Source organism: Zingiber officinale, chromosome 11A (genome assembly GCF_018446385.1).
Source record: "Zingiber officinale cultivar Zhangliang chromosome 11A, Zo_v1.1, whole genome shotgun sequence".
Taxonomy (NCBI): Eukaryota; Viridiplantae; Streptophyta; class Magnoliopsida; order Zingiberales; family Zingiberaceae; genus Zingiber; species Zingiber officinale.
This window is the reverse complement of record NC_056006.1, coordinates 78,046,922-78,062,395: the sequence shown is the minus strand read 5'-3', so window position 1 is coordinate 78,062,395 and position 15,474 is coordinate 78,046,922. Positions and strand designations below refer to the sequence as shown.

Genomic DNA, 15,474 nt, shown 5'->3' with positions numbered 1-15,474 from the left:
CACCCGTCATCCTCAGAATTAACACCTCGTGCTTACTATTTAAAAAAAAAAACCACATTGGTCCACCCTTTTCACGTGTTTTAATTTTAAAGCTTCAAATATGTCACACAATTAGATCAATTATTGCGGGTCGCGCCATTATAAACAAGTGCCCAGCTTCGTCGTTGCCTCACTCACTGGAGGCCCAGCTGTGAACTAGTGTGCTTTAGTAACGAGAGCTGCAATGGTGGAATTCGGAACCAGCCAACTCGCCTTTGTCCTTCTCTCCTTCGCTGCAGGATTCTTCGCCTTCGCGCTTCTCCTGCTGCTGCTGCAGAAGCGCCCCTGGTGCTGCTGCCGCGTTTGTCGGGCCTGTCTGAGCGGTTCGTGGGCGGTGGAGTTCGACAACCTCAGCGACTGGTACGCGCACCTGCTGCAGAAGTCGCCCACCGGCACCATCCGCATCCACGTGCTCGGCAAAACGGTGACAGCCAACCCCGCCAACGTCGAGTACATGCTCCGGACCCGGTTCGATAACTTCCCCAAGGGCAAGCCCTTCACCGCCATCCTCGGCGACCTCCTCGGCCAGGGCATCTTCAACGTCGACGGCGACGCCTGGCGCTTACAGCGCAAGATGGCCAGCCTCGCGCTCGGCAGCGTCAAGGTGCGAGAGTACGCCTCTTGCATCGTCGCCGAGGAGATCGCTTCCGGCGTACTGCCGCGGCTCGCGGCGGCGGCCGAGACCGGCAGCATTATCGACTTGCAGGACGTGTTCCGGAGGTTCACGTTCGACGCCATCTGCCGGATCTCGTTTGGGCTCGAGAGAGGGTGTATCGAGCTTCCGGTGCCAATGGAGGAGTTCACCGCGGCATTCGACACCGCTTCGAGACTATCGGCGATGCGGGGCGCCTCGGTGGCTCCGGCGGTGTGGAAGCTGAAGCGGATACTTAACGTGGGGTCTGAGAGGGAACTGCGTCGTGCGATCTCGATGATCAACGAGCTGGCGAAGGAGGTCATCCGGCAACGGCGGAAGCTGGGTTACGACGGTTGCCATGACCTGCTCTCGCGGTTCATGAGCACGGCGGAGGACGACGACGAGTACCTCCGCGACATCGTCGTCAGCTTCCTCCTCGCGGGGCGCGACGCTGTCGCCTCCGCGCTTACAGGCCTCTTCCTGCTCCTCGCGCGCAACCCGCAAGTGGCGGCGAGGATCGGTGAGGAAATAAACGCCGGCGGGGAAAACATGAGCTCTTCCGGCCGAGACTATGTGCAGGCGGCGATCCACGAGAGCATGCGCCTGTACCCGCCGGTGCAGTTCGACTCCAAGTGGTGCGTGGAAGACGACGTGCTTCCGGACGGGACCTTCGTGGGGCAGGGGACGCGGGTGGTGTACCACCCCTACGCGATGGGGCGGATGGAGAGAATATGGGGAGCCGACTACGCCGAGTTCCGGCCGGAGCGGTGGCTCCGCGGGAAAGCGTTCGCCGCGGAGAGTCTCTTCAAGTACCCAGTGTTCCAGGCCGGTAACCGGGTTTGCCTCGGCAAGGAGCTCGCGTTGGTGGAGATACGGAAGGTGGTGGTCGCGGTGTTGGAGCAGTTCGACGTCGAGGTTGCGGACGCGGGTCGGCCGGTGAAGTTTGCGCCGGGGCTGAACACGACGTTTAGCGGCGGGGTTTGGGCGCGGGTGACGCGGCGGGTGGCTGTGTCCGCGGAAAATCGTGTGATTAAATAACTAAATTAGGTGTAATTTTGGGGCGGCATATCTCGTCGCTTCCGTCGCCTGAAACGGCGTTTTACTTTAAGCATCCTCTGTTTCGCCGTCTCAGATCTGTTTTACTCAAAAATTGCCAATTTCCTCCTCGATTCGTAAATATCACTTTGCTCTACAAAGTTCGCAGATCCAATTCATTGCATCCCTCAGGCCCTCCCTAATCATTTTTAATGACTGCGAAAAAATAATATTTACAAAATATAGGAGTGAAATGAAAATGTAATGAAATTTGATAAAATGATATTGTTAGAGTTGGGACTTCCACTGCGCGTCCCCAATTCTGCGTTGCGACTGCCCAAGTCCTTCCCCTTTTTGTTTCCCGATGTCGCAGGTATTCATTCGATCTCTTTAACGGGAATAAGAGTGGATCGAAGGATCGATTGCTCTATTTTATTTCACAGTTTCTTAATCTTCCCCGGCTAGTTTGTCTCCTTGATTTGAGGTTTCCTTTTTAATGCATTCGGATCATTAGGGCTTCCCGTAGTTATTTATCTATGTTGTATAATCCCTCTATGCCGAGCGTGATCGGTTCCGCCATCGATTTGTCTTCTTTTTTTTTTTTTTTTGTTGTTGTTGTCTCTCTCTTTTCTCTATGAAATCGGAATATCGGATATAGACTAGGCTTTGAGATGGTTGCCCTTGGCTTATGGTTACGCTCCAAATCTTAACCTACCAAATTTTTAGGGGGAAAGGAGGATTTTTGTTATGTTTATTGATTGCGGGTTGATGTTCCATTTTTACTTAAGATTTTTTTTCCCTCCCTTTTCTGGCTTTACATACAAAGCTCTCGGGTAAGTACAAAAATTACATGTTTTAGGGATTGATTCATGTAGGGAAATAGGAAAATCCGTAACATTTTATATATACCATGGAATGATTAGTTGTATATATTAGCTTCCTCAGAAACATGGCAAGATTTTTTTAACAGATCAAAAATGGTATTGCATAGAGTCAATTGTCCTACGTTTAGTATTCACGTTTCTAAAAAGCACAAAGCAAAAGATGATCTTTTGTTGTCCAGTATTCAACAGTAAGATATGAAGTGATTGTGCTATTGTTTTGCTTTGTTAAATTGAATTGTTTTGGCTGTTTAGAAAAAAAATTGAAAATATGGCTGATAGCAAATATTTTATTTGGTGAGGATCTTAGTTTCTCAATAATGTTAAGATATGACTTATTTCAACTAGACAGTAAGATTAGCAATACATGAGAAATATCAATTAGGGTTTGACTGATGTGTGCCCGCAAGTATACGAGTGTCATTAAATAATAAAAATATTGATCCCAAGGGACCGGATATAAGCATTGGAATCTAAGCACAACGAACTAGCTAAACTATTGAAAGATTTAAGATTGCAAATACAAATGTAAAGGAAAGTAAGAGAAAGAGAGAAAGAGTATTGAGAAACTTGGTTTGGGAAATGTTCTAGGAGTTCGGTTTTATTGTGATGCTAATCAATGTATCATAGATCACCTATTGTCCATTCTCTATTCCCATACACTTGTAGGAAGTTAGATTCATTACTGACTTTTTCCCACGGAGGTTAAGCCGGAATGCTATCTTAATCCATATCATATGTTATTAAAAGTGTATATAATCTACGCACATCACACCTCCAGACTTGAACCTTTGCTTGTCCTCAAGCAAAATGCCACAATCTAAATTCATGTGCTCTTATAATGCATCATAATCCCTAGTGCACTTGCCTAACTCAATTAACTAGTTTTATTTGTGAGCATAATTATGTAGTAATCTAAATATGACCAAGCATAAGTTCTTGTGCATGATGCAATAAGTGACCTAAGATTTTCAAGTTTCAATCTTTATCCTAATTAAGTCGTCATCCAATTAAATTCCTTATGTTCTCGGTGATAGACACTTACCTGCCACACATTTGGTTCATATTTCTTAGACTACACAAGGTCTCGAAGGACTACTCGGAATCAAGAGAAATATAACATTTATTTTCCCAGTAACCTAACTTAGTCTTAAAGGAGTAAATTGTTAGTTTTCACTCACGATAGTTATTTTTTATCCCTTATTGAAATGAATTTTTTTTGTGCTTTGTAAGGTGAAACACTAATCACATATGCAAATATAATGTAAATGTAGGGATTTTGATTTTTCCAAGTGAGTTGTCATTATCCGAGTTCATCTAGTAACCAAAATATAATCTAAGAAATTATCATAAGAACCAAAGTACTAGACAATTCAGATGAATCATGACTATTCCAAAGTTATCTACTATTCAAAATTAAGTGAAATGAAGGTAAGAACCTTAAGGTTAGGCCAAAACCTAAATTTATCTTCTTACAATACTTAGTTCACTTCATGCTACTAAAGATAGAGAAAAGATGTCCACTAAATATACTAGCATTATCTCCACAACAACATGAATGAAGAAATAAACGTGCTAATCACTTTGCTATTAGACAAGTCAGTAATGTGAGGATTGATGTTCTCGAAATGCCACAAAACAACAAGCAAAAAAACTGAAAAACACTAACATGAAAACAAGCAAGAATGCAAAATAAAATTGAAGATGAAAACAAGTAAAAAAAAAATGCTAAAAATACAAAGAAAAGAACCGCAAAGAAAGGAAATCACACTATGTACAACACCCCTCCAGACTTAAACTTTTCATTATCCCGATAAAATCAATATACTGGTGGAGGTGGGGGAAGGGAGGACCTTATCCTCGTCGGTCGGAAGGGAAACTAGGCATACCAGGAGCTGACCAATGTACTCATAGTAGTGGTAAAGAGTATCCACTTGATGTCTAGTGATATCCATGACATCCATAAACTCTTTCATCCTCGCTGTTGTAGTCTTGAACAAATTCGGCCACCTGGCCTTGAAAATTTCTCTGAAACTGAAAATGATCCCGTATCTCCTGGAATTGACTGGTAGACAATTCGACCGTCCAACATGTGTCGTTGGGATATTGCTTCTTATGAAGCGATTCCAAAGAGACACGGTAATATGAGAAATCGAATCTAGAGGGACCCGTACCTTAGGCAAAAGAGTGTCTAGCAGGTTTCGGATGTTCGGACGACTGCGGATGTCTAGATGTCGAAGTTTCAAGGATTTCCAAAAAGGAAGGAGGAACCTCGGGGGCTATACCAGTAATAACTTAGTTGGCTGGGTTGCGAATTGTAGTGCGCTCGGGGCAAGGTAGAGGTCATGAACATCCATTCCTCATAAAAGCAAAGTCATTCTCACCCCGGCATATCATTTTCATGGCTATATATGTATCGATATTGATCCTGTGGTTGCCATGAATAATCTCTAAATCATTAAGTTCACAATCTAAATTTATAGCTATTTGGGTGATCAATCCGCTAAAAACTATTAACCCCGAGGTTGCTTTCTTAGATTTCGCAAGGGTTTGCAAAAAATGAAAATTGTTATCAAAGTCAACTTTATTAAACATTGACTAAAAGAAGTAAAGTTCCATCTTTCTAACTACCCTGTCACTCTCCCCTCTACCAAAGATAGTTTTGCTCATTACCCGGTGGAGGTATCTAAATACGGGGTTTTGCATGTGGGAAGCCTTAGCTCTAGAGGGTTTATAAGGATCATTTGACCTGGTAATAGAAGTCCAAAAATCATTCCAACTAAAAATCGAAGCAAACCTGCAAGATCCACCGGTAGGTATGCCAAAATAATTATTGAAATCACTAAGTGCCCATTGAAATCCTTGGTTCATCAATCTAAAATTGATTTTACTAATCATCATCAAAAGTGAGTGGACCTCAATTGAGCTTAAAAATTTAAAGACAAGGCGGGGAAATATTGGGTGAAATGTATACATGATATTATTCCAATCAAAAGCATTAATCAACCAATCAACATTCACCTTGATTCCTAAAATTTCAATGGCGGAAGGATCTATGTATCTAGTGCAAATAATTTTTCTAGCAACAAGAGAATCATATCTAGATTTTTGTTCATCATTTCTAAAAATAATATGATACTCATTGTTGTTACCTTCATCACGTGTACTCCGCTTGCCTTTGCCCTTTGAAGTTGCTTTCTCATTGCCTTTGTCCCTCCTTGAATCTTTTCCTTAGCTTGAACCCCCGCTTCCTCGCCGAATTCTCTTTAAAAGGCCGGACATGATTTAAAAGTTCTGTTGGAAAAGGTGATTATTGAGGAAGAAAGAAGAGAGATCTTGTGAGAAGAGATAGATCTAGGGAGATGAGGCAGCTTGAAGTTGTAGAAGTAGAAGAGGATTTTTAAATTTAAGTTTAGATCTAAACCTAAATCTAGATCTAGATCTTAAAGATATGAGATCTAAGAATCCTTGGTGAAGAATTTGAGAGGTGAATGAAGGAGGTGAATAGAGATGTCAAGGAAAAGAATTCTGGAGAAGAGGTGGAGAAAGGGGTGTTTGGGGTAATGTGGCGGCGGACACGGGCACAACACGACCGTGTCTTAAAGACACGGTTGGGTTGGGCGGAACTTCACACGTCCGTGTCATTTGGCACGGCCTGAGTCTTCTTCGCCTTAGTTGGGGTTACACGACCATGTCAAATGACACGGCCTCACCCGGCTTCCTCTCGGGTTGAGTCACACAGTTGTGTGGATTCACACGGCCGTGTGGATTCACACGACCAACTCCTTGAGGTGTGTGAGGGTTGAGTTCTTCTATGACTTTTCTCATCTTCAACTTCGTCGACGCATCCACGCCCATGAGGGGATCATAACCCGCTTGTGGAGATTGTATAACACCTGAAAACAAAATTAAAAACGAATAAAACAACTAATAAAGAAAGAAAATTACAAACTAAACAGAATAGAATCCTTACGTTGTCTTACAAAAAGTGCTTGTTTTAGGTCTTTAGCTCGACCCCTCTTCCATTCATTACGAACTATACCCATGGAGGGATGGCTCCCCCTCCTAAGGTTGGTGCTTCAAAATCTTCTTTGCCCTTGGCGGACAAATATATTTTTGATTTTTGTTTGGGGCCTCCATTCCTCCATTGCGGGACTAGGAACGACATCAGGCAACTGCCCATGAGGATGGAAATTCCATTCCTCAAGTTGGTGTGCATCTACCCTGTTTTTGATATGGTCAAAAGATTTAGATAATTCAAATTCTAACATTTCCTTACCTATCACCAAAGATAATTTATGATTTTTTACATCAATTGCAGTTCCTGTAGTGGCAAGGAATGGTCGTCCCAATATGATTGGGATTTTCGGATCTCCTCCATATCAAGCACTATTAAATCAGTGGGTAGTGGGTATGGTGCAATCACTCACTACTATTGACACGTCTTCAATTATATCCATAGGGTACTTGTATGAATGATCAGCTAATTGCAATGTCATAGTGGTGAGTTTAAAGTTTTTCAGACCTAGCTTATTACAAATAGTATAGGGAATGAGACTAACACTTGCCCCCAAATCACATAAAACTTTATCAAAAGTAGTAGTCCCTATCTTACAAGGGATGGAGAAGTTTCTGAGATCTTGTAGCTTGGGCGGTACCATATTCAGAATCAACACACTACATTCCTCGGTTAATGTCACGGTCTCATGTCCTTCTTTCTTTTTTCAGGTTGTTGTGATCTCTTTCAAGAACTTAGCAAACTTTGACATTTGATGAATTGCATCTATCAATGGAACATCAATGCAAAGTTCTTTAATTTCCTCCAAAAATTTGTTGAATTCTTCATCCTTCTTTATCATGGCCAATTTTTTAGGAAAAGAGACTGTTTTACTTTGAGTAGGTGGTGGAAGAGTCTCTACCTTCTTGGTAATCTCCTCCTCATTTTGTGTTTCACCTAAGTTCGGTGAGGAAGGAGAGAGATCTCCTAAAGTATCAATCCCTTTGGGAGTTGACTTGGGGATCCGCTCCAGAGCTTAATTCTATTACAATGTTCAACTGGATTCACATTTGCTTTTCCTAGAAAACCCCGGGTGCTCTTGTAGATGAAGTTATTGGGCTATTTGACTATCTAGAATTTTCTGATGCTTTTCAGAATTTTTCATTATTTGATTAAGTTGCTAGAGATCATTTTTCATTTCCATTTGAGCTGCGTGAACCTCTTCAAACAACTTTTCGATTCTTGATTATTGATAGCCTTTTGATGGATGTTGTTGTTATTGAAAATAGTCTAGTGATTGTCCCGGTAGCTTTGCCTTTGACTAATGGGTTGGCCTCGGTCATGGTTGTTCTTGTATGAGAAATTCAAGTGGTTCCTCCATCCCGGATTGTAAGTATTGGAGTATGGATTTCCTTGCTTGGGGTTAAAGCTTGTTATGACATCGCATTGCATGAAATTCTCAAGTTGAGAAGATATGACCCCAAGTTGGTAAGCTTCTTGCACATGTTCCGCACTTCCACATGTATCACATACTCCTACAATGGTGTTCACTGTGCCAATTCCTATTGATTCTAACTTCTTCATTAAGGCATCAATCTTTGCTGACATAAGAGTTATTGTGTCAACATCAAATTTCCCTGATGCTTTAGTTGGGTTTCCATAAAAAGAGCTTCCACCTCTTTCAGATGCCCACTGATGGTGGTTAAGAGCCACACTCTCAATAATTTCTTCAGTTTCATCTAGACCTTTGTTCATTAGTGTCCCTCCAGCAGCAGAGTCGAGAGACACTTTAATATGGTAGTTGATGTTGTTATAAAATGTGTGGATGACTAACCATTTCTTTAGTCCATGGTGAAGGCAAAGTCTGAGCATATTTTTGAATCTATCCCCAAGTTCATATAGAGATTCTGTGTCAGCTTGTCTGAAACTAGCAATCAAATTTTGTATGTGTGCGATTTTGCCTGAAGGATAGAATTTGTCAAGGAATAATTGTTCACACTGCTCCCATGATGTGATACTATTTGCAAGCATAGAAGTAAGCCACAACTTGGCTCTATCTCTCAAAGAAAAACTAAACAATATTAATCTCACGGGCCGAGACTCTGTTCATTTTCATTGTCCCACATATCTCATAAAATACCTCTAGGTGCTGATTTGGGTCTTCATGTGGTCCACTGCCAAACTGGTGTTGTTGCACCATGTGAATTATCGCAGGCTTTATTGCAAAATTATTTGCTTCAATAGATGGGCTGATGATGCTAGACTGAAGTCCATGAGCATATGGTGCTACGTAATCCTTAAAAGGTTTGATTGCCATTTCAGATGATGCTTGTTCTTCTTGTTATCTTTGCAGGTTTCTTCTTCTTCGATAGATTCTATCAATTTTAGGATCAAGTGGAAATAGATCTCCTGCAATATTAGATTTTCGCATGCAAGAACAAGATTACAATAAATTCCAATCTCAGAATTTAAATGCAGAGAAAACTAGAGTTTTCGAATATAGAAACAAAAATCAAAGTGCAAAATTTTAATTGTAAGAAGAAAATTGCAAAATTAAAAGTAAGCAAGTGCAAGATATATCTAAAAAATAAAATTGTAGAAATATTTATAAAATGTGAAAGAAAACAAGCTTAGAGTAACTCAAGTGCTTATCAACTAATGTTATATGTGCAGTCCCCGACAAAGGTGCCAAAAACTTGATGTGTGTACGCAAGTATACGGGTGTCATCAAATAATAAAAATATTGATCCCACAGGGACTGGATATAAGCACTAGAATCTAAGCACAACGAATTAGCTAAACTATTAAAAGATTTAGGATTGTAAACATAAATGTAAAGGAAAGTAAGAGAAAGAGAGAAAGAGAAATAGTGTTGAGGAATTTGGTTTGGAAAATGTTCTAGGGGTTCAGTTTCATTGTGATGCTAATCAATGTATCATAGATCACCTATCGCCCATCCTCTATTCCTATGCACTTGTAGGAAGTTAGATTCATTACCGGCTCTTCCCCACGGAGGTCAAGCTGGAATGCTATCTTAATCTATATCCTATGCTACTAAATGGAAGTGATTCCTAGTAACGGGATACCTTTGTCTCTAGGGCACTTCGGTCTTAAATCACAAAATACACTAACATTCAACAATATAGAGATAGAAATAACAATTATGTTCAATTCCCTACTTCTGGAAAATCATTTCTCCTTTCAAGGCAATGTCCTAGATGTCTAGAAATGGGATATCCTTATCACTATGGTCCCTTGGTCATACGATCTAGGGCATTCCCCATACGGGATTAGCAATTCCACACAGACATTCAATCAAACATGAAAAGTAAGCTCAAACACACTATACACATAAGATCAAATAGATACAAGGCATAGCATGTCATATATATAGGATATTGGCAAATCCATGAGTTTTATATCAATTCACATCACAACTACTCTCTTAATCCTAGAATAAGATATCTACTCCATAACTAGGAAGAAAGAATCCAAACACATAAAGATCTAAGCCAAAAACACCTAAACTCAAGAAGAGAAAGGGAAGAAGACTTATCCTATACAAAGAGTGGTCTTCGGATCCAATCCAAGCTTCTGGAGTGATGGAGACGTTAAATTCGGCTTCGGATCGTCCAAGATAGCACTAAAGAAGTCCAAATCTCGTCCAAGTTGGTTCTCCCCAAGGGGAGAATCCTCCTCCCCCTGAAAAGGGGAAGAACTCCCCTTAAATAGAGCTGGGCACGACCCGTGCCACGATCGTGTGGAATCCACACTGCCGGAAGCTGCCTTGCCTCTAGTTCGGTGGCACGATTGTGTGGATTCACACGGTCGTGGCCTGCTTCGTCTCTTGAAATTCCACACGGCCATAGGTTGCTTCTTCTCTGTTTCATTGGCACGACCATGTGGACTCCACACGACCGGGGTTTGCTTTGGCTCTGCTTTATGGCACGGTCGTGTGGGTTCACACGACTGGAGCCTTCTCCCTCTTTGGCATGTGGTACGGTCGTGTGGATTTCACACGGCTGGCCTTTTTCTTCGTTTGTTGTCCGTGTCTACAAGCGTCGTTTTCGTTCCAATAGCACATCCTACCAACAAGAAAACACACAAAGAACATATCTCCGACAAAGAAGAGTAATTATGTTAAAAATATGATAAGTGGTATAAAAGTGGATATATCAAGTGCAAATAAACTATGTGAATGTGCGTCAAAACATGCATAAAAGTGTATATAATCTATGCACATCATTGACTTTTATAGCTGTGAATAATGATCGTGTTGGTGCTGTGGAAGTGATTCGGGTCGCTAGAAGGGAGAGGTGAATAGCATACCTGCAATTAAAATTTCTATTTCTCTTGCTAACGGCTAAAAAAGGACACACATTAATTAAGTAAAATAAACACAAACATAAAGAGATGGACACAAGAGATTTATTTGGTTCTTAACACAGGAAGCAACTGTTCGCTATCCTTCTCCTCGGTAAAGTGCCGGAGGCGGAGAAGTCTCTTACAACTAATTACAATAGAGAAAGAAAACTTGAAAGCACTGAGGAACACAAGGTATTCAAATGTGTGTTGTTATTTGAATAGAGCTCCTTGCCTCCTTTTGTAGCCTTTTGTTGGGCTGCTGACATGACATGTTTGGTCGATCAAACATTGATGATGTGGCAGACAAAGCTCATCTATTCGACGTCCTCGCTCATCCCTTTGCTGACATTGCACCCTTTTGGTCAACTAATAACTTGTCGTTCGATCGAAACTTGGTCAGCATTGGAAGACTTCTTTGGATTTGCTGCCACGTGTTCTCCGATTGCCCGATCCTGCTTACATTGGATCCTTGCTGCTGGATCAGCTTCCACGTAGGTTCCAATAGCTCGATCCTGTTGTCCGTTCAACCGATAGAGCTCCAACGATAAACTGGAAGCATATAAATATTTATCCTGTACGTTGGTTGAGCAAACTACTGGTCCGGTCGATCGAAAACCTTTTTTCGGTCAAACTTCTGATTTAGTTGACTTCCGCCAAAGATTGAGTCTGCCCTCGTTGAATATAGATCACTCAATCTCTCATCTCACCATCTTACTTTACGCATGCTTCCTCCTGTTTCTTATCTCTCGAATGCTCACTCCTCGTGCCATCCTTATCGCTCCACCGAAGTACTCTTCTGTAATTTCTTATCCATCGAATGCACCGAGCCTGTCGGCTCCTTTCTTGCTAAGGTCTTGCTGTCTCCAATATTCCTCATCCTTTCCAATCCCTCGAGTGCCCCATACCACCCTTTACCGTACTCCACTAGATCCTGAGCCATTGGATACTTGTCTATTATCTTGAGTCCTTGCACACTTAAACACATAAGAAAGTAAAACACCACAAGGCCCAATTTAAATTTATTCAACAACACATCAAAATACTCGTGGCTTCACCACTTAGGGTTATAACAGATTGCACAGAATTTGTTTGGTTGCTTCTTTAGCATGAGTTAGCCCATTAGTTTTGTACTTTGCTCATCAAGATGCCCATTATTTCGCTTGCCACACATTCAGTTCATTGTGATGGGAATACCTTTTGCATTACCTTTTTTAATTTGAAACATTCAACATGAAAACTGCTTAGCACTAAGGACCTTGTATGGGACAAATTTGATCCCTTCTTTTCATTACCGTGACTAATAGTTTTTTTTTTTGTGGTATTAGATTTTGTAATTTTATTTTGTTTCTTTGAAAAACTATGGCTTCTTTTCTGGTGATGTTTTAATCTCCAGTGATTTGTTGATGTACAGTATATAGACTCCTTTCTAATACTTTGAAAAACCGAAGGACCAGATGCTTCTTTTTAGTTCAATACAGTTGTCGTCTTCATATTCATATCCCTGTATTATTTCTTCCTTTTCTCCTCTGAATTTTAGCCAACAACTCTCTGCTACGTTGGATCTGGTGACAAACTATTGGTCTAAGATGCTAGTCTTGAAGATGTTTATGGTATTCTGCATAATCGATGTAATTCTGTTTTGCAGACCGTCGTCCTTAAGGTTGGTATGTCATGTGAAGGCTGTGTTGGAGCTGTTAAGAGGGTTCTTACCAAAATGGAAGGTCAATGCCTCCTTGCTGTACTATTTCTTGATGTTTGACTTTCTTGGAGTTTATTGTTTATTAGTCTTGTTTGCATGTCTTCACCACCATGAGAAGCTCAATGACAACTTGTGCTGCCCTATTAAGTGATTTCATTCATCTGACTCTAGTAATGCCTCCGGAGTCGTGACACTTGTATGTTCATTTTTTCTCATTGCTTTCAGGTGTTGAATCCTTTGATGTGGATCTGAAGGGGCAGAAAGTGACTGTCAAAGGCAATGTACAGCCTGAAGCTGTTCTTCAAACTGTTTCGAAGACAGGCAAAAAGACTTCATTTTGGGAGGAAGGTACTCCAGCTGATGCCCCCGCTGCTGCTACTACTGCATGATTGCTACCCATGCTTCTTCTCTATATAACTATCTTCTTAAATATCACTCTATCCAGCTTCATCAGCGTTATATGGATCTGTTGATGGCAATGTTGTTGTGCATGGGATTGTCAATACATGATCAGCCCTCCGTTTAGTACAACAGCATGTTAGTATTTCGGTGTATTCAATAAAATTATAAAGCGGGATATGGTTTGTGGATATTAACGTACGTGGGCTATAAACGAGCTGAGTTGAGTTTTGGGAGAGAAGATCTCTTTGTCCATAAAAAAGTGAACCAGGGGATGGTCAACTTTCAATTACAGTTAGATTGTAATTACGATTTGATCGTAATTAGTTGCAATCCTTTCATGGTTTCATCGTCCCCATTAGATTATAGTTTGGGTCGGAGTGGGCGGTCGGAGATCATTCGGAGGCTCGAAAGTGGGCAAGTGTCTAGGTTGTCGGGCGCTGAGCAAGAGGCGATCTCTAGTCGGCCACTTCGATCCAAATTATAATTTGGTGGGGGCGGTGAACTCATGAAGGGATCGCAACCAATTACGGTCGAATTGCAATTACGATCATGCTACAATTGGGAGTGGACTTGTCATGGCCCGAGGGTATAGTTTTCGGTATCCCACTCAATGACAATATAATATAAGAAACTCAAAGGACCATCTAAACAAATCAGGAATCAATATATCGAGATCTCTGAGCAACTCTATGTAAAATTGGGACCAACTATAATATCAAAAGGCTCCCTGTGTCTACAAAACTGGAAGCCAAGGAATATAGACAATTAGCCAAGTGGATACTCAAGAAAAATGTGCATGAATTTAATCTTGTTTAAGAAGTCACAGAAGTAGAGTAAATCACAATCTTTCGTTACAACTTTAGGTTATTCTTAAAGTTCTCCATTTATACATATATATGTATAATCATGTCCGGTTATTGTTATCTATAATCAGGTAATATTTTTATATTAGAGTTTAGGATCTTCACCTTATCATCATCAATTAAAATCAATTCTCCAATCTTATTATTTAATCAATCAGTATACGAGTTATCATGGTAACATCAACATGCATATCAATAGTTTAAATCTGATAAATTAACTAAAAAGTGAATCATTAGAGCCAATATTATTAGAGTGGAATATCACATAGATAGGCTAAAAGTCTCTCCAAAGTATAAGACTATCGCATACATTATTTGACGTACGAGCTATCAGCCCTCATCGGTGGAAGACATAATAAACACTGACCGAGGGCTACATCACGCCACCACACCTCGGGTGTACGGTCAAGTCCTTTGGACCGTGGGTCGTCACACTACCACAATAACATGTGGACGGTCCAATACTCGAATATAAAGCTTTGGTATAAAGTTAGGCTCATAGTCTTCACTTTTTAATATTCTTCATTTACCATCTTTCTTATTTCACTTTAAGGATTCTATTTTATCAATTTATCATAATTATTCTCTTTTCATATCAAATGGTTAATCAAGGTAACATTTTCGTATCAAGTCTTTTAATTTATCATCCTAGGGTTTACATATAAAAAGTTGCAAGTATCAACAGATAGAATATCAAAAGCATGAAGTATATATAGAAGGTCAAGCAAGTCAAAAGACAGGTATCAACAGAAGAGTAATTCAGAATATTTATTTAATTTTTAAAACAACTCTTCCCATATTAATCCCAGTATGAACCCACATGTGAACAGGAAATAATATCAATTATTTACCCTCCTCGGTTTTATTATTTTAACTCATTTCGCTACTTGTAATATCATTTTAATTCCCTTTTGAAAATAATTATACAAATATAGATTACTGTGGTTGCTGGAAAAAGAGGGCAACAACTAGGGTTGTTTTCCCTTCGTCGCTGGCCGTCTTAGCTAGCTTCGGCGAATTCCGGCGGTGTTGCCAAGAAAAGGACATCAGCTAGGGGGGGAAGGAGAGAGCAACTAGGGTTACTGCTCTTAGTTGTTGGAGGAGAAGAAAGACAACAATGTTGGTTGGGGAAGGATGAAAACAAAGAGGAGAGCTGCTGGAATAGTAAGGGGAGAGAAAACCTTTTTCCTTTTCACCGGTTGTCTCGGCAAGCTCCGACGAAGGCCACAACTAGCTTTGACGGCTACTGTGCTTGGTTAGAAAACAGGGCAGCAACTAGGGCTTCGTTTTCCCCTCTTAGATAGTGGTCTGGCTATTGGTACAATCGACCTCTAGGGTTTTGATGTTTGACAATATGACCAAGGGTTGACCCAAACAGGACTTGATGTTTGGGAGAGAGAAGTCTAGTCAGGACTAGATGACTAGCAAAGGTAAGTTCTAACCAAAGGGTAAGCAAAGTGGAAGTCCCGGTGAGTGAAGTTGGGCCCTAGTGAGTGAAGATAGGTGGTGAAGTCTCAATGAGTGAAGTCGGGCCCTAGTGAGTGAAGTTAGGTGGTAGA

General features: G+C 41.0%; 2 protein-coding genes across 2 annotated transcripts; both read left to right on the top strand.

Moving 5' to 3' along the window:
- The first annotated feature begins 148 nt into the window (after positions 1 to 148).
- LOC122031126 (cytochrome P450 94C1-like) lies at positions 149 to 1,852 on the top strand. Its single transcript, XM_042590208.1, has one exon. The coding sequence runs from the start codon at positions 224 to 226 to the stop codon at positions 1,709 to 1,711; it is 1,488 nt and encodes a 495-aa protein (XP_042446142.1). The 5' UTR covers positions 149 to 223; the 3' UTR covers positions 1,712 to 1,852.
- A 110-nt stretch (positions 1,853 to 1,962) lies between these two features.
- Positions 1,963 to 13,246, top strand: LOC122031128 (copper transport protein ATX1-like). Its single transcript, XM_042590209.1, has 3 exons — positions 1,963 to 2,081; positions 12,597 to 12,672; positions 12,876 to 13,246. Exons 1-3 carry the CDS (start codon positions 2,073 to 2,075, stop codon positions 13,037 to 13,039), a joined length of 249 nt encoding a protein of 82 aa, XP_042446143.1. The 5' UTR covers positions 1,963 to 2,072; the 3' UTR covers positions 13,040 to 13,246.
- The last annotated feature ends 2,228 nt before the right edge of the window (positions 13,247 to 15,474 follow it).

What these genes read in the sequence shown, in the direction of transcription:
- LOC122031126 (XM_042590208.1), top strand. Translation starts at nt 224, where the DNA reads ATGGTGGAATTCGGAACCAGCCAACTCGCCTTTGTCCTTCTCTCCTTC.
- LOC122031128 (XM_042590209.1), top strand. An exon ending in GGTTCTTACCAAAATGGAAG is followed by an intron (nt 12,673 to 12,875) that starts GTCAATGCCTCC and finishes CATTGCTTTCAG; the next exon opens with GTGTTGAATCCTTTGATGTG.